The following is a 20,449-nucleotide window of genomic DNA, read 5'->3' on the forward strand; positions in this document are numbered from 1 at the left end:
TGAGTTGGGTCCAGTCTAAAAATAAAAAATAAAAAATAATAAAAATAAAAAATAAAAAATAAAAAAATATGTGTATGTATAAATAAAAAAATATAGATTTATTGGTTTATTCACTAACGCTAGAGTCAGGAATAAAAATACTGATTTAAATTTATTTTATTTTATTTTAGCTATATAAAAATAAAAAAATATGTGTATGCATAAAAATAAATTTTGTTTTTTGTTTTTATTCACTGACGCTAGAGTTACGAATAAAAATATGGATTTAAATTTATTTTGTTTTATAACTACGTAATATTTACCAACGCAGAGTGGAAGTATTCGTAGTTAAATATTCACTGGCGCTAGAGTCATGAATATCACATGCAAACCATCATAGCATAAACCAACAAAATATTAGCAATTTATGATAAAATTAGAAATGCAGCCTACCTCAGGCAGACGTTTAAGGGGTGATAATATATTTCCTCTTACATAACCAATCTCGTACCATAGAATCTCTGCTTACCAGTCAGGGTTCCTAGTGACCATAATACTAAGTGGCGACTTCTTAAACAAGACATTTTCCCCTAAAAGAATAAGATGCCAAAAATCTATTTTTTTTTTCCAACACTGAGATTATTTTTAAGGCCGCTGTGATGTCGGGTGCGACATTAACTTTTTGATGTTCTCGGTTACAAGGAAGGGAAGTTGCTAATTAGGTACCTTGGTGTTGCTCTTATTACTACAAAACTCATATCCCCTAATTGTTTGATCCATGTGGACTGTATTATGGCTAAGGCTAAGAGTTGAATGAATCTCACTCTTTTATATCCAGCTAGACTTCAGTTTATCAAATCCTTTCTCTTCTTTATTCAAGTGTACTGGTCATCTCTATTATTATTTCAAAGAATCATTTCTTTGTTGAGATCTTTTTTTTGGAATGATAGTAATCTTGCTTTAGGAGGTGCTAAAATTTCTTAGGATAAGATTTGCTTACCAAAGGAGGAAGGGGGCTTAGGTGGTATAAATATGAAGGTTTGGAATCAAGCCGCCATGGTTAAACACTTATGGGCTATACGCACTAGACTAGTTCATTCAATTTAATCATCTTAGATACAATCATACTTGTTGCAAGGTAAGAGTATTTGGGAGGTGATTTGTCTTAAGAACTATTCTTGGAGTTGGAGGAAGATTATTGGTCTTCGCAGTCTTATTTGAAGGTTTATATGCTACCGTGTAGGTGATGGTTGTTCCATTTCTCTATGGTTTGATAATTGGCATCTTGGGGGTCACTTGGTGAAGGTTTTTAGAGACAAAATTATTATTGACTCTAGCTTAGGTAGAGACGTAAGGTTGAGTTGTATTATTGTTAGTCAAGAGTAGACTTGGCCTCTTACTAGATCTCCTGAGTGGATTGAGCTTATTTGATGTACCCCTGTTTCTTTTCACTTGGATGTTAGGATGTTTGATAATGTGTGTTGGAAGGATGATCCTAGAAGTATTTTCTCCATTCATAGTATTTGAAATTCTATTCTTCCATTATACAACAAAGTGGAGTTGTGAGAGCTTGTATGACATAAACATGCTATCTTGCGATTCTCTTTCATCTTATGGCTTGCTATTCACGAGGCACTTTCAACCTGGGATAAGCTCATGTCCTACGGTTTCATTTAGGTTAACTAGTGCCTTTTATGTAGGGGTGGTAGGGAAGATGTTGATCATTTATTTTTTGATTGCATGTTCTTTCATCGTATTTGGTATGATTTTTGTTTTAAATGCCTCATTCTTTTTAGGTGTCGATCCTGGGTCAGTACCATTTTATGGCTTTCTTCTTTAGGTGGAGGTAGCTCTCCTAAATTGTTGATAACAATATTGATATTAGATGTTGCGGTTTACGATATTTAGAGGGAGAGCAATGCTCGACTCCATGGTGAAGCTCCTCGTAACAATTCAATTGTTTATAATGCTATTGTTCATTGTATTGTTTTTAAAGTTAATCATCTTCGTAATATGATATTTTTTAATACTAATAGACTATTTCATATTTTATGGTGATTTTCTGATGATATTTTAATTTCTTGTTGATTTGTTTTTTGTTTAGGTTTTGAAGGCATGCTATCTTAGCCTCTATCTTCCGGGTATGTTTTTACTTTCTTGTTTATTGCTTAAGGTTAGGTAGAGTTTTGTTTGCGTTTTCGAGTTCTGTGAGGTTTTATTTTACTTATTTTTTTGTTAATTTACTTACCTTATCCAAAAAAAAAAAAGAAAAAAAGAGAAGAGAAGAAAAACCTTGTTTTATAAATGTTCGTGATTCAAATATCTAATAATCTATTCTCAACATTTTAGCCTAATGATCAACTTCGGAAGAAATATCATCCTTGTGAGGTTCAGTGAACCTTATCGCAAATGAAACTGATATACATACAAACGACAGCTAATAATTATGGACTGAACGGCACGGCACATCTGCATTTCCACCCTTATCCCCTGGCACCAGTTTGTTGTTTATAGGAGTCCTACGCAAGCAAATCAAAGCCGTTACTAGCGAAGGGCAATAATCCTTCTTGATTTCTCATTATTATTAGCCAAATATAAAGTAATTTCACTTGTGTTTCCTTCTTTAGCCAAATATAAACATTTGAATCACTTCATAGAAGTGGTGATGAAATGCTATGAATAATCCTAACATGATGAACAGATGCAAAAACATCCACATGCTTTTCCAACCCAAAAGGTTTTTCTCGGTCTCCAGCACTGACAGCTTCTGATATCCCTACGATGAGCTTAAGTGATTCAAATGTAAACATGTTTTTTTGGTTTTTTAATTCACGGCTTGGAGTAAAATATTGAAAAATTCCGTTGTAATTGAAGTTGAAGAAATTCCCACAAATTTTTTCTTTTTTCTTTTTTAATCGATAAATTAAATGATGGCAGCTTTGAAAATGCGTGTTCTTTGAGACCGAAGTTCCAAAAGAATGCATTGCTTTCTACAAAATATCCTCTCTACATATCTCTTTGATTCTGATGTTTGTGACATGTTATGCTAATGGCATAAGTTACTCAAAGTACGTTATCATGAATTTTAGGTTTATTAGTTATTGAATTTTAAGTTTTTTAATTAAATACAATGAACTATTTTTTATAAAAAACAATCCTCTCTGTTGAGGTTTCCATCACTTTGTTATTTTTTTAAAAAAATAATATGTTTTCACATCAAAATTAATTAAAAAAAAACTGTTTTTATAAAAAATAGTTTGAGGTATTCAAACGATTAAAATTTAAAATCCAAAAACTAAATTCAATTTCATCCAAACTTCAGGGTAATTTTTTCTTATAATTTGGCCTACGCTAACCCGAGGTTTTACAAACATTCATTAATGTGATAATTTCAGAAGAACAATCATGCAAGGCCAACTTCAAACTGTTATCAGTAAAGCAAAGACTGAGCCTGGATTCGCAGCCTTCTCTGGTTGTGGGTCAATCTCAACTTTGATTATATCTATAGTGAAGAATCTCTAATATGCTTTTCGGTATCCCATAGAAGACAACGAAGTATTGAACAATATTTAAAACTTTGGCCATATCTACATAATCTTTGGAAATGATGAAAGAAATGTCTTCGTCTGAGGAACAAAAACAATGGAGGAGTGATGTTTGTAGTATCAGTCCATTTCTCTGATCTGACATACCTTAAAAGAAAGTGAAAAAACTGCTGATTAAAACTTTTCCACCTTGATCACATTTTCATCCTGTTTTCGAATGTCCAAAAAAATAAGTAGATGTTAGCAAAATGTGGAGGACGAATTGCTATCTGCAATTGAAGGCCCTGGCACACATCATCGTGTTTTTCTTCATCACAGCATGTTCAGGAGGTGAGTTGTCCGAAAATGAGTCTTTCTTCACTTTCAAGGCCCTGGCAGACTCCCTTTGTGGGCTCCAACACCTGCAAGTCCTGCGCTTAGCAAAGAATCACATCCAAGGAAATATTCCTCACTCCATATTGAATTGCAGAAGCCTGACCTTTTTAAATCTAAGCTGTAATTTTTTGACTGGGAGGGTGCCCGTGCCTCTATTCAAGTTGAAATATCTCCGGACCTTGGATATCTCTTACAATTATTTAACTGTAATTATTCCTCGTCCCGAACTGGAATCAAGCATCTAAAAAATTATTCTATGAAACATGGTGCAGTGAAGATGTACAATCTTCAAAAATTGGCAATAGTGGCAGACTCCGTGGCCCTAAATAGCACTGACGCTGGTTCCGTCGAACATCCTGCAGACCCATCTAATGGAAGCAAGCCTGGTTCTGGCAAAAGGAAATGGTTCGACAAAGCCATATACGTCGTCCCGTTAGCTTTTGGCATTGTATTTCTCTCTGTATTAGCTTATTTTGTGAATAAGAAGTTCTCTGATTCGGCCAAAGAGAGGGAGATTCTGAAATCTCTGGCACATTCTCCTCAGAAAACTCCTCCACCTGTGCCTCAAGAAGACTTGAAGCCTAAAGAAAGATGCTCAGAGCTCGTTTTCTTTGTTGAAGAGAAAGAAAGATTCGGATTGGATGACCTCTTTGAAGCTACCGCTGACTTACAAAGCCAGACCCCTAGCAGCAGTCTGTACAAGGTGAAGCTTGGTAATATTGCAGGTATCATTTGAGGAGTTTGGCCAAACAATGAGGCAGATTGGGACTTTGAAGCACCCAAACATTCTACCCCTTGTTGGTTACAATTCCACTGATGAGGAAAAACTTCTAATATACAAGTATCAAAGCAGTGGAAGCCTGCTAAACCTGCTAGAGGGTAAGTTTTGCTATTCTTGATTTAAAATTGTCCCTAACATGCTTGCTGCACACACAAAAGCACTCAGACTCGGAGAAGCAAGCATGCATGCACACACGTGGGTGTTCAAATGCAAAAGGATCTGTGCAAGCCATTTCAGGCCTGAGAAGTGTAAAAGGCGGCATGCTTGGCCACTCTGGAACTTCTCTCCCATGTCTGAAATTGTTCCACATTCATCAAATTAAAGAGAATAAAAGAATGTCTGAACTTGTTTGCTTCTCGAATATAGTTTATGCATGTCTTTCCATTCAGAATATATTCTTAAGAGAATTAATGTTCGGTTTTCGTTGTAACTAACGAGGTTGAGATATAAAGAACAACACAGTATCAAGTGACCCATATTCTTATGACCAGCACGTTCAGATCTTGAAATGTGTTACTTTCCTACATGCATACACGTATCTCAGCTGATTGTTGTTGGTAACCTGCAGACTACATTGAAGGCAAGAGGGAGTTCCCATGGAAACATGCATCGGCTGTCAATGGCAATTGGCATTGCAAGGGGTTTGGACTTCATATATAGGAATCCTATTGAGCTTGAGATCAAACCTCATGGGAACATTAAGCTTTCAAATATCCTGCGGGATGAAAATCAAGAACCACTAATCAGTGAGTACGGATTTTCAACATTTTTGGACCCCAAGAGAGTTTGGTCCTTTTCCTCCAACGGTTATGCAGCCCCTGAGAAAATCTTGTCGGAACAAGGCGATGCTTTCAGTTTTGGAATAATTATGCTTGAGTTACTAACAGGAAAAACTGTGGAGAAGAGTGGGATAGACCTTCCTAAATGGGTCAGATCCATAGTAAGGGAGGAATGGACAGGAGAAGTTTTCGACAAGGAGTTCAATCACGCTGTGAGGCAATATGCATTCCCTTTGCTCAATATCTCTCTCAAATGTGTATCAAAATCACCGGAAGAGCGGCCAGCCATGGGAGAAGTGATGGAGAAGATAGTGAATGCAAATGAGGAATTCACTATTTCTTCCATGGGCTCAATACTATCCAGTCCACTACAGTGGTGCATACTTCACTCTGTCATACCTGAGACTAGGGATACTCCGGGCTCAAATTAGTGACCACGGACGGCATTTCTTTGATCCAGTACTAGGAGCTTTTTCCCTCTCTTTCTTTTCTCTTTTCTCCCCCTTCTTTTTGATTTGGTCATCTGGCTTTTACGTACGAAGACATCTCAATCGCATGATTTAATATTCTATGTAATAAACAGCCTGTCCAAGCCTGTAACTGCGAATGAAGGCAGGAGCCGACTACATCAATGAAGAGTGAGAGTTGACCTTTGATGTATTTACTTTGCCAACCAATGTCTTGCATAATCCTTTCTTCTTTCTGCTTATATAATTAATGTACGCATCTAATGATTTGGCTATCTGCCTTTTCGAAAAGAATACCAAGGATTGATCGAGAGATATTCCAATACCCAATAAAAGAATGAAATCTTTCTTTTAGTTATTTTATTCAGAATTATTAACCAGTACATTTTGATTTATTTCCTTTCATTATGTTTGTAGATAACATTATTTATAATATTCGACACCTTCTTTTTAATATTTATTAACACAATTGATCCATCATAATATCTTGAATTGTGAACTCAAAATCTTCTTCTCTATTAACAATACTTTAAAACATATGGGAAAGTAATATAGCTTTTTCCACATTTTTTATTTTCATTATACCAATATTTATTTTCTTTTTTTTTTTACATATTTTTATTTCTTTTCTCATGATTGACTTCTTTTATATATATATTTTCAAAATTATTTTTGTTGATTTTTTTCTAATATTGAATTGGTTGAAAATTTAGTTTTGTTATTTAAAAAAAAAAAAAACATTGTAGATTACTACAATGTTTCCCTTTATGATTTTTTTTTCTTTCTTTTTATGATTTTTTTTTTCAAAATAGTCCTTTTCAGTTTTTTTTTTTTCATATTAAGATGGTTGATAATTTAGTTTTGTAATTTTTTTATATAAAAAAAACATTATAGATTACTATAGTATTTCCCCCCTATAGTTTTTGTTTTGATACAATATTTCTCTACATGTTTTTTTTTTTAAATTATCTTTTCTGAATTATTATTATTTGAGAATTTAGCTTTAACTTTCCCCACATGTTTGTTCCTTTATTTTATTTTTTTATATATTTTTTTAAAACACCGCTGATTGCTAAAGTGTTTTCCTATATGATTTTTTTGTTATAATTTTTTTTTTAAAATTATCTTTATCGATTTTATTGTTTTTAATATTGAATTGATTAAAAATTACAACTGTAGATTTTCTCATGAAACATTATAGATTGCTTTAGTGTTTTCTTATATAGTTTTTTTTCTTTTGTTTTTTTTTATGATTTTTTTCAAAATTATTTTTATTGATTTTATTTTTTTAATATTGAGTTATAATTGTATATTTCCTCACAAAACACTATAGATTGCTGCATTGTTTCCTTACATGATTTTTTTTCCTTTTGTTTTTTTTTCTTATGATTTTTTTTTCAAAATTATTTTTGTCTATTTTATTATTTTAATATTAAGCTAATTGAGAATTTAGCTTTTTAGTTTATTTTTTATTGAAAATATTATAGATTGCAATAGTGTTTCTCCATATAATTGTTTTTTTATAAATTTTTTTACAAATCCATAACAACGCACAAGCATGACATAAGCCCGCTGCAACGTGCGGGCATATCAACTAGTATTATTAGAACTCTTGTTAACAACTCTTTTTTAACTTTAATTAAAAAACAAATATTCTAATAATTTTGATGCAAATCTAATGAGAAATCATAAAAACAATCCAACATTAATTAGTTGTTTTGGGAACTCTTTGATAATGTTACTAAACTAGGCTTAACAAGTCAACTTGAAGACCTTTAACCCAGCCCCTTGCCTCATCTGAGTTTAAGATTTATCCTTAATGAGGTTGGATAGACTTAAAAAAATAATTTTAGATATTTTTTTTTAAATTGAGATAATGATGTCTTAGAACAACCTGAATTAACTTGAGTTAACTCGTTAAATCAACAATATAGATTATGTACATAGCTTATTTTAATAATTTATTAAAAAAATATTTTTTATTTAATTATATGATAATAAAAATAGATGTTTGTAGAAAAATCACTAAATAGATTTAGAAAAATTAATTATTATGGGTTATGCCAAAAAGAATGATTGTTAATGTTATAAAATGATAGCTATAATATTATTTGAAAGCAAAACAAAAATTGAATGGTATTTAATAAAATAATACCTGAAATATATTCCGAATTAATTTAAGAATTTAATAAATTAATATATCTAACATCTTTTTAATTATTTACTTTTTAAAGAAATCAAATTTGAATTGAAAAACAACATTAAAATTAAAAAAAAAAATAGAGGACTAAAACAAGCCAAGCATGCAAGGCTAAATGATCTATCACACATGGCCCATTAAAAATCAAGCTAGACCTAAAGGTCTGGGACTTTTGTTTTTCTTTTTAAAATGCATTGTCAATCCTTTTTCTTTTCTTTAAATACAAAAGTAGATAATGCTTTGCTTGCTTGCCTAGCTTCTAACCATCTAAATAGTTGTAAAAAATGAGGTTAATTTTTGTTTTAAGGTGAAAAATAGGGCTAATAGAATTATTTTTTTTAATTTCAAAACCTATTTTTCAACCCATTCTCACTTAAAAACAACCAATAAACACCCTAGAAACCTCAATAAATTATTTTTTCAACCAAAAACATCCCGAAATACATCTCAAAACACAAATTTAAGCGATACAAAAAAAAAATTCTTTCTTAACCTTAGGCCAAAAAATAATGTTGTCATGTCTCCAACATTCTTACCAAGGTATAAAACTCATTTTCATATATAAGGTAGCTCAATGTTCCTTTTATCCTGCATTAACATGGCTTCAATACCTATACTTGAAGCATCACATTCAATCTCGAAAGCTTTTTTAAAGAATGGCGAAGCTAAAACATGAGAAATGTATAATTTATCTATCTGTAAGTTAAAAACCATATCTTGTTGATCATCCCATTTAAAACTAATAGAATGTTTCACTGTCTTAATTAATGGTGTAACTACAGTACTAAAATCCTTCACAAAACATCTATTAAAACTAGTTAGACCATGTAAACTCTTTAACTCAACTATAAATTTAGGTGTAGGCCAATTTTAGATGACCTTAACCTTGTCATCATCTATCTTGATACCCTATGTAGTTATAACATTTCTAAAAAACACAATTTTTTCCACGCAAAAGGTACACTTCTTAAAATTAGCATATAATTAGTCATTAAGCAATACATTAAGTACATTACACAAATGATTAAGATTCTCATTCATGTTCTTGTTATAGATCAGGATGTCATCAAAATATACAACCATAAATTAATTTATAAATGCATGCAATAGATGATTCATTATCTTCATTAATATACTAGGTGTATTTGTAAGTCTAAATGACATAATTAACCATTTATACAAACCATGCTTAGTCTTAAATGCAGTTTTTCATTTATCCCCTTCTTTCATCCTAATATGATCATACCCACTTTTCAAATCAATTTTAGAAAAAATACATGATCCATATAACTCATTTAACATGTCATCAAGCCTAAGAATATGATGTCTATACTTTATCGTTATGTTGTTGATGGTTCGACAATCAACGCACATCCTTCATATTCCATCATTCTTAATAAACAAGTAACACTAGCACAATACAAGGTTCATACTCTTATAAATATACCCTTTTATCATTAGCTCCTTACCAGTATTCAATAATAACTCAGGATACTTCCTTCTCATTTTGAACTCTGAACTCCCTTTTCCACGTTACTTCTTTGATTTGTGAACTTATCCATAACACCTTAATTATAGGAATTTTTTTTATTCTTTAGTTTTTTCTCAATATAATCCAACACCTTAACTTGTTTTACTTCTAGATTCAAGTCTTCTACAACCTCTAAAGAAACTTATGGTAGTACTTGAGATGGATCCACTTAATCTTTTATTGACATCGAAACATGAAATATGCAATTGATCTTATTCAGATGTGGGGGCAAAGCCAATCTGTAAACCACTAGTCTAATCTTTTCGATGACTTCGTAGGGACCAATATACCTTGGGGCCAATTTCCCCTTCATACCAAATCTTAACATGTGTTTTCAAGGAGCAACCTTCAAGTATACTCGATCACCCATAATAAACTTAAGAGGTCTTCTTTGAATATCTGCATAGCTCATCTGTCTATTTTAAACTGCTTTCTTTCTGTCTTTTATGTTTTTTACTTTTTTATGGTAATTTGAACGTACTAGCTATAACACAATAAAAGACCCTTCGTAATAAATTCACTTAGGGGTGTACTTATCCAGTCACAAGTCTGATCCCGATCGTACCACCTAACACATCAATGATCACAAATCAGCACATTTGAATTTTATAATCACATAACTCATCACCCTACATATTCAAAAAATACGCATGTTCATATTCAAGTGTTCCAAATATTACACGATTATACAATGAAATCGTTATAAGTATTTAAGTCAATTCTGATATGGAAGTCTGTTGCAGAACATCAACAATGAAAGCTGGTTTGCTGGTGGCACAGAATTGGACAACGAAAACTGGTTCGCTGGTGGCCCAAAACTCATCAGCAAAAAATGATTCACTGACGATTCAGAAATTATCAACGCAATCCAAAAAGGGCTGATGCTAAAATCATCAATGCACATAAGCTACTATTGACTCAGGAATCATTGACGAGAACTGAGTCACTGCTGACCCAGAAATCATCAACGCAATCTATTTATACAATTGGTGCTAAAATCATCAGTGCACATATCCTACTATAAACAGAGAAATCATTGATGAAAACTGAGTTGTTGCCTACTTAGAAATCATCAACATAAACTAAGTCACTACCAATTTAGAAATTATTAACGACAAGGTGAGTCATTTCTAGTTTTTCCTTCTCTCCGGGCTACTCGTAAGGTTTACGCTACGTGTTTTTCCTTACATATATTCTGACTTAGCTGAATATAAACATCACCAACCATACTCCTATCATCATATATTATTACGCAACACAAAAACAACATCTCCGTAAGTACATTTGCCAAAGTTTCTCCCAAGTCATCACTTCCAAGACCAACACGTAGCTTTGCTACAACCATACATTCTTATATTCATAATTGTATCATGGTAATGCGCCTGCACAATTAATACAATTCTACAACACATAAGGGTTCTATTTTCATTCCATCTCATGTTATTCTAAATGTGTTCATCATGCATAGTTTCCTTTATGATTTTTCTCTCTTCTTTGACCAGACATTGTTGTCCATTTTCTCCCTAGTTTACACATGTAATTCTTTATTTTTAACACCAGTGTATTCACAACAACATGCTATAATTATAAATTTATTCACTTGGTTCATAACCATGCAATTTTGCCATTTACATGACAAATTCAAAGTATTAACTTCAACATGAATTCTGTTTTAGCTCAAACATCCTTCTAAAGGTTCAACAAGGTCTTAATTTTGTGCATTACATCATTTTAAAGGTTCAACAAGGTTATAATTTTGTGCATTACATCCTTCAGACATATTTTCACACCATTTCATCAAATATATGTATAATTTATGTCATTAACACATGTATAAATTTTTATTTCAGTTTCATATGATCAAACAACTCTAACAAGGTCATCATCTTTGCATTTCATCGCACAAACACATTTTGTCTACCCTCACTATGGTCAGCCCTCCCATAGGTTCATGTATTCAAAATCGTTCATGTTTCTTGGGTAAGGGTTTGTGCATGTGTTCATTCATTCTTTGTTCTACTTAGGTATGTCCATTTAGTCAAGATTCCTTGAGTTAAGGTGCAAGAACACTACCTCTTTCATTTTCGAGTTTTCTTCCTTTCCTTTTTGTTTGAAATTTGGGGTAACAACCATCTAAGGAAAGGATATTGATCTTACCTCATGTTTTTAGAAAACTTGTGAGCAGGTTTTGGTGGTATGGTTCTTCCCTTAAATCTCGGTTTTCTCCTTTTCATCCTCTAGTGATTGTAGTCGGCCCTTTCAACTCACTTTCCTTTCATGGTTTTCTCTTTTTTTTTTCTAAGTCTCTTCTCACTCAGCACCCAAGGAGGTTTGCATATAGTTGGGGTTTTGTTAGGTTTTCTTTGAGAAAGAGGAAGAGAAACAAGAGCATGCAGGCACATGTAGCAATTGGAGTTAGTTTTTGGGAAGAGAAAGGGCCACCTTCTCTCTCCTCCTTGCATTTATACCCCTTCTTTAATGAGGTGGAGGTGTTTGGGTGTAGGTCAAGGCCGTATCCCTTTTTTATGGTTATTTTGGGCTAGTTTATATTCCAATTCTCTCTTAGGATAGGCCAACCCTCTTACTCTAGGATTTTCTCTAAGACTAGCTAGTTTATATCCTTCAATTCTTCCAAATATTAGTCAGTTAAGGACTAAATTTTTTTGTCGGGTTTTACAAAACACATGGATTTGTCATCTTAAACAACCACTGTTGACTAAAAAATCATCAACAAAAATAGAGTTATTGCCGACTTAAAAATCATCAACAAAATTGCTTCCACAACTAATGCATGGATTCATCAACGCATACAACTCTTATTGACTTAGAAATCATCAACAAAAATTGAGTCGATGTCGATTTAGAAATTGTCAACGAAACTACTTCCACAACTGACACATGAAATCGTTAGCTCATACAACCCCTGTTGACTAAAAAATCATCAATAAAAACTGAGTCGTTTCTAACTCAGAAATCATCAACAAAACTACTTCCACAGCTAACACGTGTATTCGTTAGCGCACACAACCCTTGTTGCTCAGAAATCGTTGTCGCATGTCAAAATCCGTGCAGTGTCAGCTGGCAATTTTTCATCTGTTATGCGTTGCGTTTGATTGGATTCATTGGGAGTCGCCACCTAGTAATTTATTGAAGGCTACTAGGAAACCGGATATATTGGCATTGTCAGAGATTCGCGAGTAGGGATTGGTTGTGGTTAGGGAAGGTATTAGCACCCCTAATGCACCCTACCTGAGGTAAGCTGCTTCGTGGCTTTGACGTGTTAAAGAAGTTTTAAAATTTTGTTTTTTCATCAGATATTAGAAATACAACTTACGTATAAGTTAATAATTTTGAACCGTGAGCCAATCAAAATATTAAATTCTTCTTTTGCCTTTGCGATTTTATCATAAAAAATATATAAAAAAAATAACAACTCCGTAAAACAAATACAAACACACACATACACTTTCACTATATTTTTTTTCTTTTCTTTTTTTGTTACATCCACATTTACAACATACAAATAAAAATTCAAACTAAACAAATATTATATTAAACAATTTGAAAATTACAAAATAACCCCTCAAAAATCCATAACAGTGCTGGGAAGCCCTTTAGAATAGCATGAACAGTGGCAACGCGTCTTCCCACACGCCACCGCCAATGGCGGCGCGTGGGTTCACGCGTCACCGCCGATGAAGGTGGCGCAACCGGTGGATTGGGAACGTCTTCCTCTCCTCTGTCTCCCTACGCCGGCGGTGAGGGTCACCGCCACCTGCAACAATAAAAAGCAACACACAAACAACAGTCCGTTTTAATTTTTCTTTCCTTTACAGATCTGTTTTTCTTTCTCTTCTTCACCATTTTGGATTTGCTTCTCTTTTTTTATCTGCTTTTCTTCTAGTTTTGCCTTCTTCTCTGCTTTCGGTGGCCAATCTAGCGGTTACAAAGGGGGTCGCGGTTGTGGTCACTGCACTGCTGTTGTCCATTCGGCTGGCTTCGTTGTCGATGGAGATGAAGAGATCGGGGGAGGAGAAGCAGGCGGCCGGTGAGAGGGGAGAGTGAAGGGGGACGGTGCTGGTCTCTGTTCAGCGTGGGGCTGAGATGGGGCTATTGAAGCTACGGTGGAGCTGGCGACTGGTTTGGCTGTTGTTGGGGTGGAGAGGCTGTCTTGGAGAGGGAAATGCTAAGGGGAGATGGTTGTGTCTTGGAGAAGGAGATAAGCGTGGCTGAGGGTTTGAAAGTGGAAGGGGAGGGTTTGAAAGTGGAAGGGGGGGCTTTGGAGCTGCTGTGTTTGGACTGTTTAAGTATGGCTGGCGGCGAGATAGTTTGGGTTTGTGAGGGATGGATAATCAACTGGCTGAGGGGGGAGAAGAAATTCAAGTCGGGGGGTTGCTGTTTGGCTGGTGTGGAAAATCAAAGGCCAAGGTAGGGGCAGCTGTGTTTAGGTTTTTTAGGGTTTAGGGTTTTTTTTTTTTCGTATTTTTCTGATGTTTCAAAATTGCCCCCCCTTGTGTGTGTTGTAGAGACCAATATTTATAGGTAAAAATATTGCTAGGTTTCCAAACTTGGTCCCTCAATTTCTTTCTTTTTGTAAGTTTGATTTTTTTTCTTATTTTTTTTTATATTTTTTGAAAACGAGCAATATCAACGTTGACTCGATGAGGAAAATCAATAATTTTAAAAATGACGCGTGAAAAGTCGAACGCGTTCGAAAGACCCTTAAAAATTTAAATTCTTGTTTTAGACGACGTTGAAAATGCTAAAATGATGAAAATATATTAAAAATACATATTTTTTGAATTTTCATTGTTTTTCTCTATTTTTGGATTTTTCTGAAAATTTATCAAAACATGGGTCAAAAATTGGGTAGCAACAGTCGTCAACCAAAACAGTGTTGTTGTTGATTCAGAAATCAGCAGTCACAGTGAAGTCATTTTTGTCTTAACTTTTTTTTTTTGTTTACATAAAGATTTAAGAGATTTTTTACTGGTAGTTCACTTGGATTATTGTTGGAGGCTAGATAATTAGACGATTTGTGATTTGGGACAACTCAGCCTTTAAAGAATTATTGAAAGTAAAAAAAGATCATATTTTCAGGCAATAAATCCTTAAATAATTCTAAATCTTTCTAAAAAGATCTTAGAAACTCTCAAATAATTTTATTTTATTATTTCCGCTATATATATAATATTCAGAAATCCAATCATTATGAAGTTAACTTGGCAGGTTTTTGAGTTTAGATTCTTTAGCCATCATAACTAGAGTGAAAGAGGTGGCCAAGGACACCATATGAATTAACTCTACATGTAAATGATGAATTATCTTGGAAATCTATTGAGTTGTTTGCTCCATGATAGGTAAAGCTTTATGGAGTTGTTCCTCAATTTATTTTTATGTTTGCTTAGCAATTTTGCGAAGTATTTTATTATGTGCCTGTGCATTCTCATATTGTCAATTAAGCACTTCCTCAATTCGATAGGTGAGGAAATTCATATATATATATATATATATATATATATATAACAATGGTAAGGTGTATAAAGACAAATGTGCAACCTAAAACCACATTAAAATCATATTATCATCTAGGTTTTGAATCATATAATGTCAGAAGTAAGAAAGTGCCGTAGTTACATCAATTTGGATATTAATCATCTCCTATAATATATTTGGTCCAAATGTATGAAACTTAAATGAGAAATGGGAGGGGAAAAAAGAATTTTAAATTTAATTTCATCTTAAGAAAGAAAGAAATGTACATAAAAAAGAGAGAGCATGTGCTGAAAAATGAAAAAAGTTGTATTTAAGATTTGGTTCTCGCATCCAATCCAAGCAGGAAATAGTTATATGATACGTTCACATAATCTCAAATTCAACATCTCCCACAAGCCTTTAGCTCCATCCTCTAAGATTTCAACAAAATAGTGCAAATTAACCATTATTATGCTACTCATGCATTGTAAAGAAGAAGAAGAAGAAGAAGGAAACATTATGCTCCACAGAAATATTTAAAATGTAATGTAGTAAAATAGCACGAAAATAAATTATGTGCCTGTGGAATTTTTATTTTTTTTTAAATGAAATCATCATCCCTCTTGAATCTAAAAAGAAAAAAAAAAGGTAAAAAAAAAAAAAAATCCTCTCTCCTGTCTTCACTGTTTAAGCTCCTTCAAATATTCTCGCAACAGAGGATTGCCAAATCTCAATATCTCTCTCCATTTTTGTATTATATAAATATATTCTCTCTCTCACGGTTCTCAGCTACAAATTCCATTTCTTTTCTTTTCGTTTAATTAAGAGGAGTGGAATAACTAAGAAAAGATAAAAAAGAAAAAAACGGAGAGAGACACATAAAAGCCTCTCTTCAAAGCATGAGCACCTCTTCCTCTGTTTACATTTCAACAATTCCTCCCTTTAGATCTTAGCTTCTCTCAAATTTCCCATCTTGGTCCTCTCCAATATGGTAAATTATTAATCTTTCACTCTTCTTTTCTCCTGATCTCAATCAAGCATTATCTGGGTCGTGATACATCCACAACAATTCCTGTGCTTATTATTATTATTTTTTTGGTTCATCAGTTATCATGGATTGGCTTTTGATTGGTGCTAGAAGGATCAGATGGTCCTAGATTGGATTTGTTAAACACCCACCTTCCTTTTTTGACTGGGCATCAATCAGATTCTATCTAAATCATTTTAAACGGGTATTCTTTTTTCTTTGCTTCTCTGACTGTTCTTATTGACAGATTAATCTGTTCTTATTCTATTGGTAAACATTGAACATTAGCATCGAAGTATTTATTCACTTGTATAATTCATATTTGTTTACTACTAATTAAGCTAATGATTATAAGATTATCAACTGAATTATAAATTTTGTTTGATTTGGATGTTATATTTTGAACTACCTTTTCTTTTGATTGGTATTCGCAATGGATGAGGGAATTTGTTGTAATGGATTCTTGTAGCAAGAGATGGAATCAGATCTTGGTAAGCTCTTCATTGGTGGGATTTCATGGGACACTGATGAGGAACGTCTAAAGGAATATTTTAGCAAGTATGGGGAAGTGGTTGAGGCAGTGATAATGAGAGATCGAGCAACAGGCCGTGCCCGTGGCTTTGGTTTTGTTGTCTTTGCAGATCTTACTGTTGCCGAGAGGGTCATCATGGAGAAGCATGTGATTGACGGCCGCACGGTGAGTAGCTTGATTGCAAAAATCTTCTGTGCATTGTGAAAATTTATGGCGCAATGTTAACTTTCTTGTTCTAATTCAGATCATATTTGTTTAGATGTCCAAATTCATGAGTTGAACATGCTCTTTCTCCCATGTTGAACTCTGAGTTAGTATTGTGAAATTAATATTAGGACGATTAAAATATTCGTATTTTAATTTAGTTGCGGAATGTTTTGAAATGTATCAACTTCAAGTTTAGTACTCTGTATTAAAGAGTGAAAGAGACTTTATGGTTATATGGTCTCCGACCATGGTGAGAAATGTAAACCAATTTTGGTCTGGAGTAGAATGAAATGTAACTTATTGTATGCTAGACACTAGAAACTAGAATGAAATGTAACTGCTTGATTTTAGATACTCCACTCTCAATGTCTCAGGTTGAAGCAAAGAAGGCTGTTCCTAGGGATGATCAGCACATTTTAAGTAGAAACTTTAGTAATATTCATGGTTCTCCAGGTCCTGGACGCACCAAAAAGATTTTTGTTGGAGGCCTGGCATCTACAGTTACCGAAAATGAATTTAAGAAGTACTTTGAGCAGTATGGTATTATTATTGACGTTGTGGTGATGTATGATCATAACACTCAAAGGCCAAGAGGCTTTGGCTTCATCACTTATGATTCAGAGGAAGCAGTTGACAGAGTTCTGCATAAAACATTTCATGAACTCAATGGTAAAATGGTTGAGGTCAAGCGGGCAGTCCCAAAGGAGTTATCACCAGGGCCTAGTCGGAGCCCTCTGATGGGGTACAACTATGGTTTGACTAGGGCCAACAACTTTCTTAATTCATATGCTCAGGGATATAATATGAGCTCTGTTGGAGGTTTTGGAATGAGGATGGATGGTAGGTTTAATCCACTTGCCACTGGTCGAAGTGGCTTTGCTCCATTTGGCACCAGTGGTTTTGCAACGAGTATGAATTTAGAGCCAGTCTTGAGTCCAAGCTATGGTGGAGGTTCCAACTTTGGCAATGCTCCTGCATATGGGCGGATCTCAAGTCCCTATTATAGTAGTAATCCAAGCAGGTACAGCACCCCAATAGGTTATGGTGTTGGGAATGCAAGAAATGATTCTCTCTCGAGCCCTACTACTCGGAATGTTTGGGGAAATGGGGGCCTCAACACTGCCACAAATCCTGGCAGCCCTGGTCCTCTGTTGGGATCTAGATCTGGAAGTTTTGGAGTTTCATTTGGGAATAGTGGAGAAAATTGGGGCACCTCAACTGTTTCATCTCAAGGTGGAGGGATTGCTTCTGGCTATACTAGTGGCAGCATGGGTTATGGGAATGGTGACAGCAATTATAGTTTTGGTGGGTCAGGATATGCAAGAAACAGTGGAGCTAGTGTACCACCAACTTCATCATTCTCTGGTTCAATTGGTGGTTATGAGGGGTCCTATGGGGAACTTTACCGTAGTGGTTCAGTTTATGGTGATTCAACTTGGCGAACTGCAATCCCTGAGCTAGATGGGTCCGGATCATTTGGTTATGGACTCGGAGATGTAGCTTCAGATGTTACAACTAAGAGTTCTGAGGGTTATATTGGAAGTTATGGTGTTACAAGTAGACAGTCAAATAGAGGTAACACTTTCCTTTGAACATTCTTTGAAATAGATTAGGTTGTAAATAAAATCTAATAGAACTATATAAACATATATGCTAGTGCACATGGGCATCTGTGTGTCTGCAATTGTCACAAACATTTATGTTGAGTGAAAACTTCTAGAAGAATTCTTTTACTGGAGCATCAAAACAATTATATGATGTTTGGGCGCTCTTTTATTTCTTTTGCATTGACAAGTTCATAGCAAAATCTCAATTAGTTTTGCTTATAAAGTAAAAGATGGTTTTATCTCATTGAACGATGTTATTTCCATGTAGACATGCCCTTATCAATATTAATATCTTTGGATTAGTATCGTAACTTTTTATTTCCCTTAACCTGCATTTTTGTTGAAAAGGATCCACATTGCTGCCTCGACTACACATGATATATGACATGCTTTAGTAATTTTCTAGACGTGTTGATTCTACATTGATTTTTTTAAAAAAATTATTTTGACTGACCTTGTCTTGCATATAATCCTTGAGTTCTTAACAATTTGGATCGATGACATATCAGAACTTTATTTTACATTTCCAGATTTTTAACCAATTGGTAGGCCTATTTATATATTGTGTAATTCTCTTATGCTGGAATTCACTTGCATTAAGAACTGCGCAGAAGGTTTTTATATATATATAGTTCTCTCATTCTTTCATTTGGGAGTGGAAGTGGACGTCAATAATCTATAAATTCAAAAGGTATTCCTATGCTATGTTTGACTTAGTGGACATGTGTGTATGTCTATCTAAATATGCGAGTTCATCTAAAACATTGACTTGTCCAGACATGCATTTGAGCAATCTGAGTTTTAAAAGATATAATAAAATATTAAGACACATCTTCAGCTTTTAGCTATTTTGGGTGCTGATATTCGGTAGCTAATTGCTAACATCTGGTACTAATTTTAGCTTTTCTTTTAATTGGTACTTGCTTCAGGAATTGCTACCTAGGAGATCTGTTAATGGATATCACTTGATAATTGTAGGTGAAGGAATCTCTTTAAACAGGTGAAGAATTGTGAATTTCATACGTCCCGTCTTGATTACGTTCAGCTTATAAAGAAATTTATCTTACAGAGCTAACGAGGGTTCTTGATTTGCATTATACACATTGAGAGAAAGCAGTTACAAGGGATTTTGTGTAAGGTTTGAGATTTGATTATTTTTTTCTTTCTACATTAGTCAAAAGCTTAGGTTCCTTTGGCATTTGAGTGAGGTGTAAAATCGGATTGTGGGACATATACTCAGGAAGATTGGTTCCATAAATGTACGTGCATCTTCAGCGAGGTGCCCCTGTGGTAGTGGTAGTTGGTTAAAAAAAGAAGAAGAAGGATTTTCTTTCATTTTCTTTTTTGATTTTGCCTGCCTAAGGTGCTGGTTGCTGTCAGTATTTTTGCTCCTCTTTATTTGTCTCTCCCAGATTGTATTTGAGGTTTTTTCTTATCTGCTAGTGTGAAACATTATAAGGAAGGGATGTTCTTTTACGATCCCCACCCCCAGAAATAAGTTACATAATATTCTGATTCATTTTTTATTAATTGACAGTACTATACAAGCAAGTTCACACTCGGATGGATGCTGTTCTTTCATGTATTTAAATGAATGCGAGATTCTGATTGCGATTGCTTGTTATTACCCTCATATGGTTCTATAATTATTAGGTAGCATAAATAAATATTTTGTGCAAAATGCCAATTGCACGTGGACACGCGGTGTTTGGAGTCGCTACTTGGTTGTTTGGTTCGGGATCTCAAAAAAATCGGATATATTGGTCTTATCAGAGATTTGAGGGTAAGGAATTGGTTATGGCTAGAGAAGATATTAACACCCCTAATGTATTTTATCTAAGGTACGTTGTTTTGTGGTTTGGTGTGGTTTAAAAGTTTTGATAGTTTTTTAGTTGGTGGACTATTTGTGGTTTAGGATTTGAGATTTACTCTTATAAATAAACT

At 34.0% G+C, this 20,449-nt stretch overlaps 1 protein-coding gene and 1 pseudogene across 2 annotated transcripts; both read left to right on the plus strand.

The window, feature by feature from the left end:
* Positions 1 to 3,772: 3,772 nt before the first annotated feature.
* Positions 3,773 to 5,954, plus strand: LOC118035382 (uncharacterized; annotated as a pseudogene).
* Positions 5,955 to 15,775: 9,821 nt separating this feature from the next.
* On the plus strand, positions 15,776 to 20,069 carry LOC118035363 (uncharacterized). Of its 2 annotated transcripts, none has more exons than XM_035040911.2 (5): positions 15,776 to 16,123; positions 16,240 to 16,364; positions 16,629 to 16,856; positions 17,273 to 18,473; positions 19,435 to 20,069. In XM_035040911.2, exons 3-5 carry the CDS (start codon positions 16,635 to 16,637, stop codon positions 19,446 to 19,448), a joined length of 1,437 nt encoding a protein of 478 aa, XP_034896802.1. In that variant the 5' UTR covers positions 15,776 to 16,123; positions 16,240 to 16,364; positions 16,629 to 16,634; the 3' UTR covers positions 19,449 to 20,069. The 2 variants fall into 2 exon arrangements, with proteins under 2 accessions (XP_034896802.1, XP_034896801.1); XM_035040910.2 differs by having other exon boundaries at positions 19,484 to 20,069.
* Positions 20,070 to 20,449: the final 380 nt, after the last annotated feature.

Source organism: Populus alba, chromosome 11, assembly GCF_005239225.2.
Source record: "Populus alba chromosome 11, ASM523922v2, whole genome shotgun sequence".
Taxonomy (NCBI): domain Eukaryota; kingdom Viridiplantae; phylum Streptophyta; class Magnoliopsida; order Malpighiales; family Salicaceae; genus Populus; species Populus alba.

Coding starts and splice junctions, on each gene's coding strand:
- LOC118035363 (XM_035040910.2), top strand. CDS start 16,635: ATGGAATCAGATCTTGGTAAGCTCTTCATTGGTGGGATTTCATGGGAC. Junction 16,857..17,272: donor ATGTGATTGACGGCCGCACG/GTGAGTAGCTTG, acceptor TCAATGTCTCAG/GTTGAAGCAAAGAAGGCTGT. Junction 18,474..19,483: donor AAGTAGACAGTCAAATAGAG/GTAACACTTTCC, acceptor TGATAATTGTAG/GTGAAGGAATCTCTTTAAAC.